This window comes from Ursus maritimus, unplaced genomic scaffold (genome assembly GCF_017311325.1).
Source record: "Ursus maritimus isolate PB19 unplaced genomic scaffold, ASM1731132v1 scaffold_15, whole genome shotgun sequence".
NCBI lineage: Eukaryota > Metazoa > Chordata > Mammalia > Carnivora > Ursidae > Ursus > Ursus maritimus.
Genome location: NW_024423897.1, coordinates 55,319,544 through 55,342,053, shown reverse-complemented (window position 1 = coordinate 55,342,053; position 22,510 = coordinate 55,319,544). Strand labels below are relative to the sequence as shown.

Genomic DNA, 22,510 nt, shown 5'->3' with positions numbered 1-22,510 from the left:
AAAAATACCATATACCATGTGTTGGTGAGGGTATGAGGAACTGGAACTCTCATGCTCTCCTGGAGGGAAAGTGAAGTGGTATAACTACTTTGGGAAATAGTTGGGTAGTTGTGAAAACATTACAATAAGTACTTAGCACTCCTAGTTACTGACCAAGCAAAAAGTAAGTCCATGTGATGACTCATACGTGAACGTTCCTAGTAGCGCTATTTGTAATAGCTCAAGTTTGGAAACAGTCCACATGCCCATTAGCAGGTAAATAGATAAATGATCATCCATGCAATGAGAGCAATAAAAAAGAACACCAGGGGCGCCTGGGTGACTCAGTCGTTAAGCGTCTGCCTTCGACTCAGGACGTGATCCTGGCGTTCTGGGATCAAGCCCCATGTCGGGCTCCTCCGCTGGGAGCCTGCTTCTTCCTCTCCCACTCCCCCTGCTTGTGTTCCCTCTCTCACTGGCTGTCTCTCTCTCTGTCGAATGAATAAATAAAATCTTAAAAAAAAAAAACACCAATTGATATATACAGCATGGACAAGTCTCAATGCTAAGTGAAAGCAGACCTACAGATTGGTGGGAAGGGGCTTGGAGGAATTTCAAGGGGGTATAAAGAAATGGGATGATGTGTTCATTATCTCAATGTGCTTCTGGTTTGACATGCATACGTATGTTAAAACTTAAATTGTACATTTTAAATTTGTACGGTTCTTTGCATGTTAATACATCTCGGTTTCAGAAAGTAATACCAGTGTTCATACATGTTCTTTAAGGGATCATTTCATACCTTATCTTTCTTCACAGTACCCCCTTCTCACTTTTGGCTGATGACTTTTCATTTCTATTTCACCAAGAAGACAGAAGCAATCAGAACAAGTCTTCACAAGTTCACACTGTTACATTTACCCTCATACCTGCACCTGCACCCATGTGCTCACCAGACTGTGCAGGCCATGCACATCCCTCCAGTGTGAGTGCCCTGTGTGCACACTGCCCCCAAGGCCCATGTGCCATCCCTGCGTCCCCCCACCCTGCACAGGCTCACTAGATCACAGTACTCACCTGCTCGAGGCACTGCTCTGCAGTTCTCCCTCTCCCTCATAAGTGGTGTTGGGGCATTCCCATCATTCAGAAGTTATGTCATTTCTTCCACAAGAAAAATCTCGACCCCACTAACTCCTTCAGCTGCTCCATTTCACGTTCCTTTCCAGCAAAGCCTTTCAAACAGTTATCTGTACTCTTTCCAATTTTTCCTCTCCTTTTCCAGTGCTGGTACAGTCAGGTGTTTGCTCCACTTTTCTGCTGGAATTGCCCCTGTAAAGGTTATGAATGGCCACCACTAAATGATCCGGTTCCTTCTTAGCTGGGACCTCGGTTCTGCCTACACCCATTGACTTGGTGATCTCACTCACTCTCACAGTGTTAAAGGCCATCTATATGCTGATCACTCACATATTTATTTACTCCAGATACCTGTTCATGTGGACTCTTCCAGACATCTCAAACCTAGCAGGTCCAAAACACAACTCATGATGCCCTTACCCCAAATCTGTTTTCTCAAATGTCTCCCTTTCAATTGGTAAACAATTGGATGGATTCAAGTTTGCTAAATAAAAAATGTTGGTAATACCTTTGACACTTGCTTTTCTCCCACACTTCCCATACAATTGGACAGCAAGTCTTCAAAAATGAAACAGATTCTGGCTACGTTTGCACCACCTCTACTGCTCCCATCCATGTGCAAAGCACCATCATCTTCCTCCTGCCTGGGTCACTGCAGTTTCTCCTGCGCTCCTGGCCTCTGCCCATGCTCTTGTCTTTCTTCCATTTATTTTCAGCATGGGATCTAGAGTGATCATGTTCAGATCTAAGCTCACATTAGTCCTTTACTCAGAGAGCTAACTAATCATAACACTCGAGTCCCAAGTTCACAATAGCCTTAAGGCTCACTGTGCTCCAGGCAGCCTCCTTGCTTCCAGAACAGGTCAGACCTCAGGACCTTTGTACTTGCTGCTTGCTGTGCCTTAATGTTCTTCATCTAGGCTCTCCCCAAGCTCTTCATTTTTTACTGAAGTGTCGTTCTTAGGCTTAACTAAAATTGCAGCTACTGGAGCATTCCTGACTCTTCTGCTGTTTTATCTCTCATATGTATTAACATAGCATATGGGGTTCCTGTCTTATTTATATTTGTATGTTTTCCCCTACTTGAATGTAAGCTTCAGAACATTTTTTTTAAAACTATATGGGAATAACTAGTATATTTCACAACAGTTCTTGGGACATATTTAGCATTCAATACTCTTGCGTAAATAAATGGATGAATCAGAATCAAAATAATGTGTATATGGTTAAGATAAAACCTGAAAGCCATGTGCCATTCTCCAGAGGTAACCACTGTCAGGAGTTTAGTGTTTGCTTCCAGAATGTGCTATGGGTAAACATATTCACGGACTCCTGTTTTCACGGACTCTGCTCTATGGGATGCTTTTTTTCGCTTTATATTTCTTGAACATCTTTTTTATGTCAATACTTAAGTAACTACCTCATTTTAAAATTCTGGCTGAATTGTATTCTGTTGTGTGGATAAGATTACGAGTTAAGTTTTATGAAAGACAATTAGTTTACCCATTTTATTATGTGCTTTGGTAAACATTTTTGTGCACATTATATACTCAGGCTAGTATTTCTGTAGGATAAATCTGTCTATTGCTAAGTCATCAAAATATAGTGCCACATGGCCCCACAAATGTACTAATACTCTTCTCTCATTACTGTATGAGATTCCTTGTTTTCTCATATTGTATCAACATTAAATAGTGACTGTTTTCAGTTTTTGCTAGTGCTGTTAATTTGGAAGTGCTGTTAATTTGGAGTCATAGGGGTGATGCCTCTAGGGCAGGAGGAAGGGCTTGTCATTGACTCCTCCTGGCAATAGCTCATTGTAGTTCTCCATCTTCCTGGCTAGAGGTGAGCAGGGGAAGGCGGGCTTCAGAGCGTTATTCGTTCAGAGTGGGTTTGAGGGTAGCCACGGCTATGATTCACACCTTGTATGCTGCCCTGGTCAGGATTTACCCAAACGAAGCAGTTCTACCCTTCGTCCCAAAGCTATTGTAGAAGACGGGACTTATGTCCTTCTAGACCCAATCAGGCTCAACCATTCCATCTTACTTAGGAAAACAAGTTAAACAATCTTCCTTGAGCTGAAAATCTCCCACTATCTGAACTCTTGAGTGGCTCTTAAATCGAAGAACGAGTGGACAATGAGAACACGTGTGAAGGTCTGGAGACTGGGACGGTTTGCTGCATAGACAGGGGCTAGTGCAGGATGAACGAGGCCGTGGAGGAAGGAGGGCCAAGGTCCTTCTTGGCGGCGGGGGGGCGAGGGGGGGGGATTGTGCTACCTGCACCGACCAGCCCCCATGATTTTAACGGCTTCCCACCGAGGACAACTGAGTCATCTCGTACTTAAGCTTCACGTAGCCAGAGTAAGGGGAATCGGGGGAGTCCTTTGTGAACTCGCCCTTCACATTTGACAGTGGGAAATCGATCAAAAGGTCCTTTTGTAAGTGAAACGTTCAGCTCTTGAAGCCCTTAACTACCAGTTAGTGGCAGAAGGAGCCAGAGCCACACTGCGCAAGCGCTTTGCCTCCCAGGCCCGCGCCGGCCTGGCCTCGGCCCGAGGCGTGTGCGCCTGCGCGGAGCTAAGGGGCGGGGCCCTCAGGCGTCCCGGTTGCCTGGATACCTCTGTGCAACAATTGCTGCCGCTGGCGCTTCCCGGCTGTCGCTAGAAGGGGCAGTTGGCCCTCGCTTTCCGTGGAGCCCGAGGAGGAGCGGGTGAGAGTCCCGGCCGGCCGCCCGGACCTCGCGAAGCCGGCCTCTTGGCCAGCCCCCAAGCCCGGGAGCCCGGCCCCGCCACAGACCCCAGTCCCCCCTCCAGGCTCCAAATCCGGGGGAGGCAGGGCGGCCCGGCCCTTGAGGTGCGCCCGCGCCCCGAGGCTTACGGGCCCGTCCTCCCCCTCCACGCAGAGCACCTTGATTCCTCCCAGCCTGGTCCCGGTCCGCAGGGAGCGATGCCGCTTCCTGACACCATGTTCTGCGCGCAGCAGATCCACATTCCCCCGGAACTGCCGGACATCCTGAAGCAGTTCACCAAGGCTGCGATCCGCACCCAGCCCGCCGACGTGTTGCAGTGGTCCGCGGGGTAAGCGCCACGGATGGCCGGCCGGTCCGCCAGCCGGCTCGCGCCTCCTGCCGTCCCCCCTGCAGCACTGCTCCGACGCTTTGGTGGGGTCTAGGAAGCATTATGGTTGATTGACCTTCCCATGGATGACTGCGAAAATGCTCACTTTCTCACAAAGTAATGACAACTCCTTTACGGAGAGTGGTACTTACTCAGACTAACACTTACGAAGCAATGTATTGGGTAAAAGGTTTCTGCATTGTTATAAAATCAAACTACTACAGTCCCTTTATTTTATTTGTCAAATGATTTTTATAAGAAGGAATCTTGTAAGGCTAAGTTCCTCATCCTAGAGAATCCTCACAGGGTTCGGTACCTGGTTGAGTTCATTAGAACCAAAGCGACCAAGGTCATATTGGGGTAATTATCCCAAGGCTGCTAATAGGGTTAAACTTTGCCCAGCTTAGTTCACAGAAGGCAAATGAGCCTTCACTGTTTCTTGCAACAAACATCCTATTTTCAGGAACAGACATTTGTAATTTAAAGGTTACAAAGTTAACAGACCTTAGAGCCATTAAAATAAACCCATTTGGTTTTGAAAGAAAAGGTCTTTGCCCCTTTTGACAGACTTAGAAACTCAATTTTATGATCACAAGAACCAGTATACAATTAAATGTTTTGGGATACCTGGGTGGCTCATTTGGTGAAGCTTCTGCCTTCAGCTCAGGTCATGATCCCAGGGTCCTGGGATCGAGCCCCACATCCCAGGCTCCCTGCTCGGCAGGGAGCCTGCTTCTCCCTCTCCTTCTGCCTGCTGCTTCCCATGCTTGCGCACTCTCTCTCTCTGACAAATAAATAAAATTTTAAAAATTAAATGTTTTAGTAACTAGCATGTCAGATTTCACTGACCTTCTCTAAACTGTATAAGCAAGGTGGGTTAGTTTCCCGTGGCAGCTAGAACAACCACAGAATTGGCTGGGTTACAACAGCAGGCATGCATTCTCTTACAGTTCTGGAGGCCAAAAGTCCAGGAACTGCTTCACCTAGCTAAAGTCATGTTGTCAGGCCTTCTCTCCAGAGGCTCTAGGGAGAATCCAATCCTTTGTTTGCCTTTTCCAGCTTTCAGAGCTGCATTCCTTGTATTCTTTGGCTCATGGCCCCTTCCTCCATCTTTAAGGCCAGTAGTGTGGCACCTTCAAGTTTCTCTCTCTGCCTTCCTCTTCCAAGGGCACTTGTGATTGCATTTAGGACCCATCAAGAGAATTCCGGGTAATTTTCCCATCCCAGAATCCTCTCTCCCATCTACAAAGTCCCTGTCACCATGCAAAATAAGATCCACAGTTTCCAGGATTAGGACCTGGATAACTCTGGGGCCCTTACTGAACCCACCACATAAGGCTGCTTATTAATCCAGTGCTTCATCTTGTAACAGCACTTCTGTCAGTTGCTTCTGAGAGATTCTCTCAAGGTTCTTGCCAAAAAAATTACAGCCTCTGGTTTTAACCATCATTCAAACATCAGTAAAAGATGGGACATACGAGTTTATTTGTAGTCAACAGAACATTCCAAGATTGAATCACTTTTTTTTCTTGGGACGTTAAGTTATTTTAACTTAAGCTTCACTTTAATTTAAAAGGCTTAATTGAGAACTTTCTAGATGTTCCATGCACCTAATTTCTCTCAATTTTCAACTCTATTTTGGAGTTTAGGAGAAAAAGCAAGCATTATTCACTAACCAGTGTGTGTGAACTGGGCTCAGATGTGTCCCAGCTGTCACAAAGGAGAATCTGTTAGGGAGGGATGTTGCTCAGAAGAGGGTGAATTGTGGGGCGCCTGGGTGGCACAGCGGTTAAGCGGCTGCCTTCAGCTCAGGGCGTGATCCCGGCATTATGGGATCGAGCCCCACATCAGGCTCCTCTGCTATGAGCCTGCTTCTTCCTCTCCCACTCCCCCTGCTTGTGTTCCCTCTCTCGCTGGCTGTCTCTGTCTCTGTCAAATAAATAAATAAAATCTTAAAAAAAAAAAAAAGAAGAGGGTGAATTGGTCTTTGAGACAAGGCAAGGGCATCCCAGGAAGAGGAACAGCACTGGTCCAGTGCCCTCCAGGGCATTGGCACCAGGGGGCTCACCCCTAATGCAGGCTTTCTCAGCCTTGGCACTGTTGACACTTTGGACAAGATAATTGCTTGGGGGGGGGCATGTGTGGGGGGAAGGTGGGGTGTGGGGGTGTCTGAGCATAGTAGGACCCTTAGCAGCATCCTGACCTGTACCCACTAGAGGCCAGTAGCACCAGTCACTCCCTCTGGTAACAACCAAAAATGTCTCCAGAAATTGCCAGTGCCTTCCTGGGGAGAGGGTGGGAGAATTGTTGGGAACCAGTGCTTTAGGTGCTGTGGTTCGATCGGTGAGGAGGAGTAATAAAGTTCCTGGAATAGGTGAAAACCCTAATTAGGAGCAATATGGCAAAACTAAGTCCCCATGCCCCCTCCCTGCCCCTGTCACCTTAGATCTTCCTGTTCACCTTTGTCTCCCACACTGCCGCCCTTGTTTTGACTTTCCCTCAAACTGTTAAGTCAACAAAATGTGGATGGAGAGAGAAAAGGGGATGAAGGTTTATCATTTCTTTCAGCCTATCAAATATCTATTTATCAACAGCTGTCTTTGGTACATAATCAGAGATGTTTCTAATTATTCGTATCTTCTACATCATGGCCTGTGGCTCTGAGGGATGATTTCCTATTCGTTTTCCTGAGTATATTGTTTCTTTTTGTTGTGTTAGTCATTAGAGTCGCAAATGATGTGGCTTCAGCACACACGAGCCAGAAGCCGGTGTGTGCCCCCTCCTGACTTGTTACCCTAAACTGTTTCCATTCCCCTCTAGCCCCCAGCATCAGCACCACTATCTGCATCCCAGAAAGGAACAATTAAGGGGGAAAAAAAATACTAAAGCAAATTAATAAAAAAAAAAAAAAAATACCAGGCAGGAAAAGCGAAGGGTGGGGGAAGGGTGGCATCTGACAGTCGTGGAGTGGAGGTGTTGGTCCCCAGCAGAGCAGAGAGGTGACTTTGCTGATCCGGGATGCTGTGGGGTTGCACAGAGATGGTTGAAGTCAACCCCCTTGGAAATCAGCAAGGCCAAGCAAAGGGAAGACCAAACACGAACTGTCAAAGTAGAATGACTGGACCATGACATTGCCCCTGAGTCATTGCCATCCCAAATCTCCTGCCTCTTTTGGCAGCATTCCAGGACCCCTCCTAGCGTGTGATTGATAAGAATAGCACATGTTTCAGGAGACCCTCGATGGCCTGGTGGCCGAGCAGCATGTCCAGCCTGCTGTAGCTTGAACTCACTGCTCCTAGGAGCCCTACGACAGGGACTGCCATTATCGGCTTTGCAGAGAAACTGAGGCATGCAGAGAGGGTTAAGTTGGAGAGCTGAGTGGAGGAGCCAGGACTGCAGCCCGGCCCTCGGACTCTGGTGTCCCTGGACGTGTCCCAGGCATGGTCATGCTCACGGCTCGGTTAAGAACCCACATGAATTCCAGTGCTTTCTGGGTTCCGATGAGCCTTCAATGATGTCTGTTGCTGTTAGGTATTTTTCAGCTTTGTCCAGAGGAGATCCACTTCCTGTCAAAGACAGAATCGAGATGCCCGTGGCCACTCAGAAAATTGACACAGGCCTGACTCAAGGACTCCTGAAAGTTTTGCACAAGCAGGTAGGAGGGGGTCTCTGTTCTCCGTCCACGTCATGAGCTAAAGCGTGGCCGCTGCATTGTCGCGTGACATGCACGCTGGCTCACCTTTGCTGGGCCTGCCAGATTTCTTCAGAGGTGGAATCTGTTGTACTCAGTGTCCTTTCTCTAGTCTGAAGAACCCAAAATAGCTATTTGTGATTAGAATTTATAGGCAAGTGAAATATAATTGCTTTTAAATACCAAATTAAAACACTAGATGCTGCTGGACTAGAGGTCTGGAAATTCAGCTCCAAAAATGGGGGCTGCAAGTCTCTTCTTGAAATATGTTCATAAAATTGCATACATGCCAAAGAAATAATGTGTTGCCACCTTCATCTGAATGACAGACCGTCCTTTGGCGTCTGGTGAGCGCTGTGGTCCAGAGAGCCTGGCACAGCCTCGCCCAAGAGCCCGGGGCCCGTCCTCACCCGCCCCACCACCTTGCTTTTAGAGAACCGAGTTGATAGGGACGGTACCACCCAGCCAGGCCTGGCATTCCTAACAACCGGGTTGTGTTGCTAAAAGTGACATCAGTGGTATAACCGTGATCTTTGAAGTGGTTTGTCCCCCTTATACATTTTGATGTACCGTGCTCCTGTGATACATTGACTTCTGCAGGTAGGATTATTCCATGGTTTTCTCTATCTTAAGGGAAAATGAATCACCATTGGAAGGGGTAGCTTGGGAAAAAACATGCTCAAATTGCTCAGAGCTTTTCACATAGCATGCAGCTAGCAGATCGCCGCCGTTACCCGTTTTCACAGATTGCTTAAAATAATGGAAGGAGTGAATCAATTTTCAATTTTAAGATTTCTTGCATTTAACTGTGAACACATTGAGCAGGCTGGATTTTAAATGTTTGTATTTTATTTATTGAAGTTATCATTTGTTGTGAAGTGTTTCGCACAGACAACAGAGACTCCTGTAGCCAGTACACGTATGACCGTTGGACTCAGTCGTCACATCATGCCGTGTTTGCGTCACAGGCCCTTTTTCCTTTTGAGAAGTAAAACAGGCCAACACCGGCTTCCCGCCCCTCCCTGCCTGGCGCCCCTCCCACCGCACACCTTCCCCGCCCGGCTCTCCCAGGGCTAACCGTGTTGCGGACCCAGAGCACATCGCCCGGGATGTGGTTCGGCCCTTGGGATCTGTTTATTCATAAGCATTATAGTATTTCACAGGTTTTTAAAACTTAAAAAAAAAATACTTAAAGACTTAAAAACGTACACATTTTCTCATACGGTGTTTTCTCTACAGTGTAGCCACAAGCAGTATGTGGAGTTAGCGGACCTACAGCAGAAATGGAAAAATCTGTGCCTGCCGATGGAGAACTTCCGGGCTTTGTTGCAGCTGGATCCCTGCGAGGACAAAATCGAGTGGATAAAATTTTTAGCGCTCGGATGTAGCATGCTTGGTGGGGTACGTACCTACAAGTAGCATATGAATAATTCTCTGTGGTCACAGGCCTGGCGTAGAAGTAATGTAGGTGTTTCAGTAACCGCAGAAAACACTTTTATGACTTTAGTTACTTTGTTGGAGAGAAACAATTCTTTTTCAGATGCCTGCTGTATTTTTAGGCTTACAGTTATTTTATTTTTTAAGATTTTATTTATTTGAGAGAGAGAGAGAGAGTGTGAAAGCAGCAGAGGGAGAGGGGGAAGCAGGCTCCCTGCTGAGCAGAGAGCCCGATGCGGGGCTCGATCCCAGGACCGGGAGATCATGACCTGAGCCGAAGGCAGACGCTTAAGGACTGAGCCACCCAGGTGCCCCATAGGCTCACAGTTACTTTAATTTGCAGAAATTAAATACTTAGGAATGCTTCAATTTTAGAATTGTTAACAGTAGGTAAAATGTATAGATACTGTGACAGTGCATTTAGGTGATAGAAGAGAATGCATCAGTGACTTTTTATTGACCCACACATCACTTGGTAAACAGATACTATGTTTTCCTCATCTATGGGAAGAGGCATAAAACTATTTTATATTTGAGTTAAAATATGTATCAGTAGCCAACAGATATAGTGCGACTTTGATGATGTCGAAGTGTGACCCTTGGCAGTGAAGACAGAGATGGCCCTCCAGTTCCCAAGGAGGGCCGGGAAGGGCAGGGCTGGGGCATGAGGATATGGCAGGACTTCTTTGGGAATCTGGAAGCTCTCTCTCCAATTCCAGTGTTTGAGTCTCTGTGTGCGACACAGGGGTCCAGCGAAGGGAGCGTTACTGCTTTATACTTGTGAAGAATGGGCTTTAGAAGGGGCTCCCTTCACTGCAGAGCTGGGCGGTGGTTTCACCCCCTCCCTTCCATCTTTGGACCGCAGATAATTCACAGTCCTCGCTTCATGGCGCACACTCAGCTCCGATGTTAACGTTTAGAGGTCACGTTGTGTAGGAAACCTCCAGGAACCCTACATGATCACGGACACACAGACGTGACTGCCTGCGCTGTCTTCCTCCATCCCATCCCCCTGCCTCCCGTGAAGCAACCCGGTCCCAAATCTCCTGCTTCCTGTGGGCCACATACATACCCCCAAGAAATACGGTATTTAATTTGCATGGGTTTTAACTTTATGAAAAGATGAGTCTGTGGTTAGTCATCTTCTGGAACTTTCACTCATCCCTGGTTAGATTTCCATCCCTGTCCGTCTGCCTTATCACAGACTGCTGTCTGTCATTCTTTGCCTCTGCTGTGTAATATCCACTCTGTGCCTAGACCACCATTTACTGGTTCTATTAATGGCCGCAGTGAGAAACGCAGAAACCCCTGGAAAGCCAGGTGCTGGCTGGTTGCTGCATAATGAGTCATGTAAGTGCCGGAAGGCCGTGTTTCCGTCAGCGTAGAGAAGACTGCTGCGCTGGGCTGGTTTGTGCCGGGGACTGTCCTGCAGCAAAGTGGAGCTCACGTGTAACCAGGGGAGTGGAGTGTTGGGGTGGGAAGGACAAAAACAGATGTACCTACTGAACATAATTTCACGTTGCTTTGTTCAGCTGGAACTCTGAAAGCAAGATTTCAGTATTAGAACATGAATATCTGATATTAGAATTCATGTTTGTGGTTTGTGCCTTTAAACTTAGCTGTGAAATTTTGATTTGGAGCAGTGGTGAGAAAGAATATTTCATATTTTGGGGATCCGTCTTTGTAATGTTTACTTCCCCAATCATGAAAAGTAAGTGCTGGATTTAAAAGCAAGTCAGAGCAAGAGAGAGGGTTTCCTGTCCGTGTGTCGTGTGGGACACTAGGTGGAGACATTTGGTCACCTTCTGGACTGAACCCTGGGGAAAGGACAAGAAAGCCGCAAACGTGCCTCTCCTTTCCTTCTCTACTGTTTCTCGTCCTTGCTGGTCAGTGCGGGGTCCTGGCCTGTCCCCTAGCTGGGCCACCTCGATAGTCGTGTCTGCTGTGGGCTCTGAGGCCAGGCCATTGGGGAAGGGCTCCTCTGGTTCACTGACCGTGTCAGTGTTGGGGGAGAGTTGGGGAAAGGGTGAGCAGGGAGGTGTCAGGAGTGGGGGTGTCGGCTCTGCCCTGGCCTGCCCCCCACTCCTGCCCCTAGTGCAAACAGCCCTGGGGCGGCCGGGCCGGGATGGGGGAAGCCACTGTGTGCCCACTTTGGCCGGGGCAGCTTGGGGGTACACCAGCACAGAGCTGTGACTTGGAGGTGACGAGGTGACAATTTTGGTGTAGTTTGGCATCTTAGCATTCATCTTTATGTTGTTGTTGTTGTTGTTGTTGTTGTTTAGAGGGGTGGAGAGGGGCAGGGGGAGAGAGAGAATCTCAAGCCCTTTCCACTGAGCACCGAGCCCAATGCGGGGCTCAACCCAGGACCCTGAGGTCATGACCTGAGTCGAAATCAAGAGTCGGACGCTGAACCGACTAAGCCACCCAGGTGCCCCTATCTTTATGCTTTTTAAAAAAACCTTCAAAAAAGAGGAAATGGAGAAGCGAAATGCAGGATGAGTCGTTTACAACGGATCACTGCCCATTCACTTTTCCACGTAGGATTTCTGTTACGTTGGAATCTGGTTGCTCTGTCAACACAGTGGACTTATTTCTGCTTCCTTCACCCCTGGGCCTCTGCATGGCTGGTGGCAGATGCATTCTCTGTGCTCTTAAATGTTTCTTCACGGTCACTGGTCAAGATGAACTGAGCTTAAGGTCTCTACAAAGGCTAGAACCTCTGATTACATTTCAGTCTTCTGTATCCCTCCCTCCTTTCCTTCCTTCCTTCCTTCCTTCCTTCCTTCCTTCCTTCCTTCCTCCCTCCCTCCCTCCCTCTCTCCCTCCCTCCCTCTCTCTCTCTCTTCCCTCCCTCTCTCCCTCCACAAGTGTTTGTTGTGCGCTGCTCTGGGCTGGGTCCTGTTATGAAGATTCGGAGGGAGTGAACACAACAGGCAGGTGCCCCAACCCCCTGGAGCCTGCAGTCCGTTCTGTCCTGGGAGCCCGGGAGCACCGAGAGCGCCGCTCTGCTTATGGTGTTGGGAGCTAGGAATGGGGCGAAGGGGCGGTGTGGGCTGCCCCGGGCAGGTGGGATGTGGGGTGGGTGTGACTCCTGGCCTCTTCTCCCAAGCTGTGCGGCGCTTGCCTGGCAGAATGATAACATTGTATGTTGTGACCTTTGTCTTTACATCTCTGCACCCCCAGCAACGATCCTAAGCATTAAAGCCATGGATCAAAATCCTCTGCTTTGTTTTTTAAGCGCAAAGATTTTTTTTATTAAAAAAAAAACAACTGAGAAGGAAGTCCCCCAACCCCCCCCCCCACCTGCACTGACCGAGAAAGTCCATGATGACAAATCACCAGCCCGACTCTGAGGCTCTGAGAAGCACCGAACTTTGTTCATCACAAGAACGTGTCCCCGTGTGCAGTGGCAAAGGTGCACGTGTGCAACGCAAGCTTCCGTCCAAACACATCGCTTACGAACGGGCGTCACATCTAGGGTTCTTGCCGTGGGCTGGAACATTCGAAGCCTTTGTCTGTGTTCTCAATCCGCCCAGCGCCCCTCTGGGTTAGGGCCTGTTCTGGGAACCTCACCGCGGCTCATTGACTCGGACTGGAAGTGGTTGAGCAGGATCTGAACGCAGACCCCTGGCACCGGCGGGGGGGGGGGGCCTTGCTAGTGACGCTGGAGCCCCAGGCGTGTGTCGCGCACAGGTTGGGACACCGAATGAGAGCCTGCCATTTCCTGTCTCAGAGAATAACAACTCCTAAGTATGATCCTTAGTATCATTTGATATCCGAAAATGATTCTTACCCTGAAAAGCTCTCAATGTCAGCCTCCTAACAGCGCTCACCTTGGCGTTCTTAGAACATCATCCAAGCACAGCTGTCTTTCCGCCCCATCGCAGGTGCCCTGGGGGCCCAGTGGTGGAGGCAGTGTCCCCGCTCGCTCCCCTCCTGCTTTCCACGCAGCTTCCCCAGCTAGGCCTCTAAGCCCGTTCTGGGGTGACCACGAGCATTCATTCATTCCTTTTAGCCTGCGGCCACAGAAAAGATACAGCCACCCCCCTCCCATGGGTGGGAGCTTCAAGCCACAGACTTGTTCAGTAGCTGCCCCCTGCTGTGGGAGGGATGCCCTTGGACCCCCGCCCCCAGCGCCAGTCACTCCACTGCTGAGTGTCCCCCCAGGGAGAAGAGAGGAGAGGCGGTGGGCACTCCACCCCCATGCCTCCACTGCTCACTGTGCTCGCACGTGGGGGCCCTGCATCCTCCCCTGAACGGTGACGCGGGCAGCATCAGCTGGGACGAACTGGCTTCCTGGGAGGACCACGTCCCAGCCAGCTGGGGGATACCCGTCTCCCACCCTCCCCTGCCATGAGTCCATGAACAGAACCACGTTTTAGATGAGAAAAGACCCAGGAGGGTGAGGAAGTAGGTGCAAAGGACCTCCGGCTTTTTAAAAGTGGACTTTGAGGGTGGGACCCCCGCTTGACGTGCTGAGCGTCCCTCCTGCGCGCCCTCAGCCCACAGCTGGGAGCGAGGACCCCTCCTCTTCTTCTGGACAAAGGGGTTCCTCAGGACCTCATGCAGATTGTCACTTCCCGGCAAGCTGAAAGGGCGCTGGGGGAGGGGTGAGGCGGCTCTGTGTGTCATCACAAGAGCAGCTAAAATTCTGAACCAGCGATCCCACGGAGCCGGCACCCCCGAGATGCTCAGGAAACAGTAGGAGTCTGCAGGCCTGTTTTCCTCTCACATCTCCGCCTCGATCTCACAGCCGCTCAGGCTGAGATGCTTGGCCAAGACCAAGTGCAGCTTGGCAGCCACACCTCCCAGGACAGCTGGCATCCAGGAGTGGGGAGTCGGGGCAGGAGGCTGGAGGAGGGGCGCTTGCCCGGGAGGGCCTCCTGGCTGGCGAGCACACAGCATCCCAGCCAACAGCACTTGGGAGCTGAGCAATCTGGGTCCGGGAAACAGGCTTGCAGGGCAAAGCCAAGCCAGTTGCTTTAAGAATCCTTTTGGATATAAAACTTGCCGCCCATCTCAGCGTCAGGAATGTCGCCCCAGTAACGTCATTGTGCCTTCGCAGAAGGCGGTGACGCCAGGGGCTGTCTGATGGATGTTTTCCTTAAATACCTCCGCCTGGAAGCGTTGGCACTTCCGCAGACCTCATCTGCTTGCTGCCCGCCAGCTGCCTCCGCGCCGTCCTCCTTCCTGAGGCTCTACCGTGGCCCGCAGTGACTCTGCCGCTTGTGACGGACGGAGAAGCAAAAGTTGACACAACTGCACGTCTTGGAAAAGTTTCAAGCGAGGAGCATGGATCGTAAAACGTGCAGCGCTATTTTCACCAAGGCCTCTCAAGGACCTCGCGGAGAGGGAGGGCGTGGGCGGAGTCCCCGGAGAAAGCACCTGCTCTGCGGACGAGCATCATTTTGCCCCCGGGGGGTTAGACCGATGTCAGAGCTGCGCCATCCACCCCGGCATCTTGCCACGGCCACGGCCAGCGGTCCCAGGGAGTGTGGGAAGTGGGTTTCCAGGTGCGCCGAGCCCCAGCTGTGGCGATAGGGAGCCCCGGGCCCGTTAGGCCTGGTGCCCGCCTGTCCAGGCCTGGAGACCCCCTGGACGGGGCAGCTCACCCTGCAAGCCAGCCCAATGGCTCTTCACAGCGCTGGGGTGCGGCGGTCCTGCGGGCTTCCCTCGGGCCAGCCACCCACCCTCCCTGGGCCCCTGGACTTCCTTTTAGTCCTTTTCCCCTCTCCGTGCCCCAAGCAGGAGGGATCTTCTCCGCTATGACTGTGAGCAGCTGGCCGGGCTCCTGGGGAAGGGCCCTGCTGTGTGTCGCACACCTGCCAGTGACGTCGTGGGTGAGGGTGGGAGCAGGGCCATCACCAGCCGAGCCTCTGCAGGAGGCCCGAACCCTGGCCACCACCGCGACTGGAGCTTTGGATGACCCAGCTAGGCAGCGCCCAGACTCTGGACCACAGACACGTCGAGATATAAACGAGGCTCCGGCCGTTTGTGCGTCCGTAAGGTGTCAGGCTTGTTTCCCCGCACAGTCACGGTCCCAGGCAAGCAGGTCTGTGTGTGACTCTCCCCAGACGGGAAGCTCTCCTTTGTGCCAGTCCCGCCTGTGTTTTCCTCGCTCTCCTAAGTGCAGCCCTCTAAATGTTGACAGCCTGCTCTCTGCGGGGCAGAGGGCCCGGACTCGCAGCGGGAGCCCACGATGAGGTCCAGGCATGCAGGCTCGTGTGACATCACCAGGGCCCGGGTACAGTCCTCGTGCCCTCCTGGCTTGGGGCGACAGTCTGCGGGCACTTGAGTGCGTGCCTCGGAGTGGGATGGCTTTCAGGCTGAAAGTCAAGGTGTCGGCCAGGCTGGGGTGGGGGCGACTGACACAGACAGAGAGAAGGCCCATGAGCGAGGTGCACAGAGCGCAGGGGAGCAGGGTCTGGTACTTTCTGGAACCGAGACGAGGCCCAGAGCAGGGCCAGCCCCGAGTGGAGCCTGCTTGGAGCCTGATGGCAGGTGGGCGTCAGGACGGCTCACGAGGCCATCTGTCCTAGAGCCCCCCCCCTCCACAGGTGGCACCTCCGATTGGTGACTGTCCACTCCGTCCCCGGTATGTCACGGCGCTGAAGGGGCTGGAGGGTTCTGGGCTGGTGTAGGGCCCATCTTCAAGGAGACCGACACTTCCTCTTTCCTATTTTAATATAAAATGAAATCTGTGGATTCGAGTTCTTTCCAGGCCGAAGGCATCTTGATCCAATCTTTCCTTTTTATTTCATTGTTTATGGCAAGTGTAAATCCCTAGTTCCTAATTTAGATTGAGAGCATACTTGTTGGAGAATTTCTGTAAAATACACTCAAGCGTTGACCCTGCTGGTGTCTTACGCTCTCCTAGTGGTTGCAGGTAGTAACTGTTTCCCCACCCGGTTTGTGGTGTTTCTAGTCCTTGAACAGTTCGATGAAGCACCTGTGCGAGATCCTCACCGCTGACCCCGAGGGCGGGCCTGCGCGTATCCCGTTTGAGACGTTCTCCTACGTCTACCGTTACTTGTCCAAAATGGACTCGGACATCCCTGAGGTGGACACGGAATCCTATCTGGCCAATTTAAAGGACACTGTGTAAGTATGAGCCCTGCCCGCAATTCCAGGGCTCGGATCCCTAGAGAAGGTCCCGTCTGTCCCTCCTCTCAGACACCTTTGCTTCGGGTAATCCTGCCTCTGCTGGGAGGGAGAGTCATGCACACCGCGCTCCATATGTCCCCAAGATGTCCCCAAGCGGTGCTCAAGAAAGCTGACCCCAAGAGGTAGCTCTTCTTCACGTGATCCAGGGCTGTGCTGGACTGCAGGCTGGTTCTCTTTGTCCTGTCTCTGAGACAAGCTTGTCCAGAGTTGGTCTTGATTCTTAAGTCCAGTGTGTCCAGTGGTTTAAAATCACAGCATGTGAAAGAGCAAGATAGAAGGCGCGTCCCAAAACCCCGAAGGCGGAGGCTGTGACTTCACCTTTATTCCTTGAATGTTTATCGGGTGTCCACTCCATGTACCCTTCTGCTCTTCCTGGGAGCGGACGGACACCGGACTCACGGACCCCGCCGGCCCGCAGGGGGGAGGGCCGCGAGAACGGGACAGCAGGGGAGCAGAGGCAGGACACTTGGCTTGTCATCCCCGCCAGACTCTGGTCCCCTCCTGCCCTCCCAAGTTGTCCGCACCCAGGACGCCAGGCCCAGGCCCCGGACTCCCTGCTGCCACCGTGGCCATCTCTCCTCGGCTCCACCTCCTCATTCCTTCCAGACCATGTCCTGTCCTCCCTCCTTCAGAATCCCTGCCCTCCCCCGTCCAGTCTTCCGTCTCCTTGGTGTGCCCTCCGCTGACTTGCCCTTTTCCTCCAGGGGACACACTGTTCGTGCCCTGACACGCCCGACACACACCGTTCTTGAGGATTCAAACCTCCCCTCTCCGAAGTCCGTGTGGGCGCTCACCTTCCCCTCCTCTGTAGCCACGCTCACCAGCCCTTTGTCCTGTGGCTGCCCCCCACCCCCATTTCCAGGGAGTCACCCCTTTCTTTCCTGAGACCTTTAGTCCCATCCCCAGCTGCCCACCAGTGGGGAGCAACAGGAGGGGCCTGGCGTCATGCCACCACCAGACCCACCACCGTCCTGCATCTGTCCTGGTCCCCACCCCAGCTGAGCAGTACCCCCACTGTGCCTGCTCTGGGACTGTCCCCTTCCTCTCCACCAGCTTCCTCCTGGCTCCGTCCTGCCTGGTCAGGACACAAGCAAGCTCTTCCTGTGTCAGCACCAAATCTCAGGTCCAGCACAGGGGGTGGCTATGTAGATGCTGTCCTGTCCCCTCCTCCCAGACTCCTTCTCTGACTCCAGATCCAACCTGTGCCACTGACACTGGGGCTGCTGAGGCCACCACAGCCTCTACGTGCTTTCCTAGACACTCCCATTGATCTCCGGTGTCTCTCCCTCCCTCCCTCTGCCCCACCTCTGGGAATCTCAGCCCTCTTGCCCCTCTGTCTGGGCCCCTCCCACGGGAACCCCAGGCCTGTCACAGAGCTGGCCTTGCTTCCCACCCCCATTTCCTCAGGGCCGGTGAACCCTGAGGTTCCAGACTCAGATATCAAACTGCCCACTTGACCTTTCCACTGGGACGTCTGGTGCACATGCCAGGCTGAAAATGTCCCAGCAGAAACCACATTCCTTCCATACAGTTCCTTCCTCAGTCTCCCCCTTCTGTAAAATGCATCACCAGCTCCCCACGAGGTCAGGATAGAGAGGTCAGGACAGAGACGTGGGTGACCCTTGATAATGTCCCTTTCCTCCCCCACCCCAAATCCATCCCACCTCCTCTGTCTTTCCTGCATTCCTATGGCCCCGCCACCCACTGCCCCTGGCTCCAGCCTCCGCAGGCAGCCAGCTGTCCTTCCAAACGATAAATTGATAAATCGAGCCACTTCCCAAAGGCTTCCCACCCATGCCTTCGTGGCTTTTGTGCCCCACAGGGTCTGATACCTGCCCGCCTGCAGTCTCGCTCCCCTGGTTGGCACTCACCGTGTCCCCTGCTCAATGCACGCCAGCCACACGGGCCTGTGGGGTTCAAGCAGGCCGAGCTCCCTGCCCCCTAAACACTTCAGGCTCTTGCACTTGTGCTTCTGGAGCACCCCACCCCCTTCCCCTGGCTGCCGATGTCCCCTGCTCAGAAAGGCCTCTCCGAAAGGGCCCTTCCCGTGAAGCCGCTTCCCTCGCCCCTGTCCGTCCCCCTGTGAAGTCACTGTATGTGGTGAGCATGGAGCGCCGCGACGCGGGCTGGTTCACTGGCCCTGAGGTGGTGTCTGCTCACCTAGCAGTGCTCAGGGCATCCTGGTGGATGGACAGGACCCTTCGGCTGCCTGCTCCCCACAAATGGTGGAGATGGAGCGGCACGGGAGCCCCTGGGGAGTTTGGGTTGCAGCTGGTGACAACAGAGAAACAGTGAGGAACTTACAGAAGGAAACGGGTGGTGGGTTCTGGTTGGAAGCTCCCCCCCCCCCCACTGAGGGGCATGAGACTGCTGCAAAGGTCCCAACAAAGAAGGGGGAGGCTGTAGGGCTGCCCCAGATTTGGGAGGCTAACTGGATGTGAGGGGTGGGCCACAGGCTTCCAGGTCTGCCCCCAAAGGGTAGGCGGGCGTGGGCTCCAAGCGGGTGCTGCTGTCTCCCAGGACGTGACCTGTAGGGGGGCAGGCCTCATGAGTTGGTAGGCCTTTGGGGTGACCCACGGGCTGGGGGAGCGCAGGCCTGTGCTGGAGTCCACCCCCTCCCCGGGGTGCAGGATGTGGCAGGATGAGGAGGACGTCAGGCTGGCGGTGGGGCAGCTGGAGCTCCAGGCTTTGAGGCGGGGAGGGGTGAACAAGAGGAGGAGGGGGAGTGCCCCGGGGACAGAGGGTTGGGGGGGAATGGATGAGCACTGCCCAGTGTGGCCAACTGCAGAGCTGTCCCTTACATTATGACCTTGGCAACGGTGATTTCAGAGGAGTCGTGGGGACAGGGGAGCAGACACAGTGTAGGCTCCAGCTCCCCCAGATGGCCCTACAGACTGAGAGGAGTGGGAGAGGTGGGTGGGCCCCTGGAGGGAGGGGCTGAAGATAACGGAGAAGAACACTTAGTTGCTGGGTGCGGGGCTCGGGTGTAGAGCCTGGTGCCTTGTGCACCCGGACCTTGGACAGTCCCCTCAGGGCTCACAGGAAAAGCCTGAATGTCCCTGGGCACCCCATAACCCAGTCTGGAGCAGGGCACAGAGTTCCTGAGTCTGTTGAGAGCAAGTGCATGGAGCAGCAAAGCACTTGGAAGACACTCGGGATGGGGCAACGGAGCTCAGTGGGTGGGCACGTGGCCGGCTGGCCCGGGCCAGAGTCCCCCTGTCCCCACCCGCTCCCCACCCACCTTTGTAAATGGGCTGACTCGGCCTCTTTTTGCAGTGGGAGTGATTTTTGCCTATCCAGTAATTCATTTATTCATGCCATGAGTCACTCACTCACTCACTCATTCATTCATTCACTCGTTGCTCATTTCCAAGAGTGTTTCAGACCCGTCCACGTGTCTCTAGTGGAAGGTGCTGGACACTGCCCTGCACTGGCTTCGTGGTCGCACAGGCACTGATGAGCCGAGGGCGTGCAGGCCGGAAGACAGGCTGGGTTGGGCAGGCCGACCAGGGGCCCTGGCGGACGGCATGCCCTGGGGGCTGACCCGGAGGTGGCTTTGCCAGGACCTAGCTTGGGAAGCCCCTGGGAAGTTGGAGTGGCCCCTTCCTGTTTCCAGAAGGATCTGGGATCGTGTGTTCATGGCAAGATTTGTTCTGCAACCATTAGCTGGTACCCAGGGTGAGGAATTAGTTCACAAGGAAAGTCCAAAGAAAATCCCACTTGGTGTTTCTCTTCTATCACTTGGTTAATGGCTCTTCCTTAACTGGGGAAATACACTCCAGCTGGGCCTCCATTTGCTGTTAGCACAACAAAGACAGCAAGCCCGAGGAGAGCTATAGGGGCCAACGTGGTGGGAAATCCTCATGCCCAGGAAAGCAAGGGGTCCGAGTGACAGGCATCATTCTCTAGCATTCCGTTCTTCACCTCTAAGCAGCCCCAGCGGGAGACTGTTCAACGCCTGTGATTCCCCTGGGGCTGTGAGAGATGGTTGCTGTTTATGGTAGAATATGGTTTAGGACCACTAACTGATGTTCCTTTGAAAATAGTGAGCACTCGAGATGGTTCTCGTTTCCCCCACCGATGTAGAGAATGAATATTGTTCAAGTTCAGTATTTTTACATCCACGGATGTTGGCAGTAGAAATGTACTAATGCTCACCATCTCTTAAGAAATAGAAGTATTTATAGATAAAAAAAAGAAAAATCGAGAGACATGCTGTTGGCAATGCCAGTTTCATAGACTCAAGACAGTCCTTTGAGTTTCACTGGACCTAATTTTTTCACCTAGAAATAAATGTCCATTTTTGTATGAGAAAACAGAATGCTTTATTTTCGGAGCTAAGAATTACTGATTAGAGATCGGAAATCATCAGTTTTTCTTGGTAAAACCTTTAAATTGCATTTCATAAAACTTGCATTGTGTGTTGTGAGGAATGACTAATACAGTGCCTTTATCTGTTTCCAATCTAGAGAATCTAGAAAGAATGGCATGATAGGACTTTCAGATTTCTTCGTTCTGAAGAGGAAAGTTTAGAAAACCTCGAGAAGAAAACTCAGAAGACAGAGGCCGTTAATACAGAGAAGAACACTTTTTAATGTCAAATAATGCTTTGTAAAACCTTGGCAACAAATACAGCTTGTCTTTAAACACAGAGGTGTGTTATGTGAGTTTTTCTTGTAATGGAAGCTCAGTGGTCAGTGTGTCCTGGGATCTACTTAATGATTGCTCTTCACCATGTTTCCTGGAAGACCCTTACATGGAAAGGATTCATAGCAGGGAAACAATTTTTTGAGTAAAACAATCTGTTTGGATGCTACAGGGTAGGGAGGGAGGATGGGCCGTGTTAAACTGGCTCTTCTTTGTCCTCATCGGGAACTGCTGACCAGCAGGAATGCTGAAGTTGGCTCCCCGGACAACCACACCTAAGACCCCCCCACCCCAGGTAGAGTGCCTTCTGCTGAAACTGGATCTGTTCTGGGAGGGGTGGGCCTGGGGAACATCTGCTAGCTAGAAGAGCATCCTGGCCCCAGGAAACAAAGTAGACAATTATTTATTTATGATTTTGTTTATTTGAGAGAGAGAGCAGGGGGAAGAGCAGAGGGAGAGAGAATCTCAAGCAGGCTCCACACACAGTGCAGAGCCTGATGTGGGGCTTGACTCCACAATCTTGAGATCAGGACCTGAGCCAAAGCCGAGAGTCAGACACTTAACCGACTCAGCCACCCAGGCACCCCCAAAGTAGACAATTTAGACCAGTGCTTGGTCCACAGTCCTTTATTTGCTTTCTTTATATAAAGTCTTCATAATGAAATGGCAATTAATACGCCTTAGATCATTTTTCGGAGAACTTAAAAATGGTTTGGTTTGTTGGTTCTCGGTAGATTGGCCGTTAATAAAAGTTATCCATGTTCAAAGACTTGTGAAAACCCAAAGTTATGAGAAATAATTTGTTTCAGGGAGGAGAGAGCCCCCTCCTGTGTAACTGCTACCTGAGAGCAGAAACCCTGCCTCGTCCTGGTTCTTTCCCAGAAGACCCTGCACCTGGCCCCGCCGGAAGGCCAGCCATAGATGTCACGGAGTCAGCCCCGGAGAGAGCTTATCAAGCAGCGTGTCTATCCAGGGGACCCAGGACTGAGAGCACTTCCTGACAACTCTGGGGCCTGCTTGCTAACAAGCGTCTCTCCATTTGGTAGAATTTGGTGTGAGACACGCTTTCATTTTAGTGCTCTTGTTGGGAGGTTATAGGGGAGGGACATAGAGCCCCTGCATCCTGTCATCACCAGAGGCCACCGACATTGACCAAAAGAACGTCGTCAAATTGCTGCCCAGTCTCACTGGCTTAGGTCAAGAAGGTAAATTTGGATGGAGTTTTATGAGACTGACAATAAATGACGATGATCGTAAATAAACGTGCTAACGCGGACGTCCGAACTAACAACTGTCAATTGGGATACTTTTTCACTCTATCAAAAAAGCATAAGGTG

At 51.7% G+C, this 22,510-nt stretch overlaps 1 protein-coding gene across 1 annotated transcript; it reads left to right on the top strand.

The window, feature by feature from the left end:
- Nucleotides 1-386: 386 nt before the first annotated feature.
- ROPN1L (rhophilin associated tail protein 1 like) lies at nt 387-21,177 on the top strand. The gene is made up of 6 exons (XM_008689901.2): nt 387-3,828; nt 4,021-4,195; nt 7,766-7,889; nt 9,165-9,326; nt 16,288-16,463; nt 20,996-21,177. Exons 2-6 carry the CDS (start codon nt 4,065-4,067, stop codon nt 21,057-21,059), a joined length of 657 nt encoding a protein of 218 aa, XP_008688123.1. The 5' UTR covers nt 387-3,828; nt 4,021-4,064; the 3' UTR covers nt 21,060-21,177.
- Nucleotides 21,178-22,510: the final 1,333 nt, after the last annotated feature.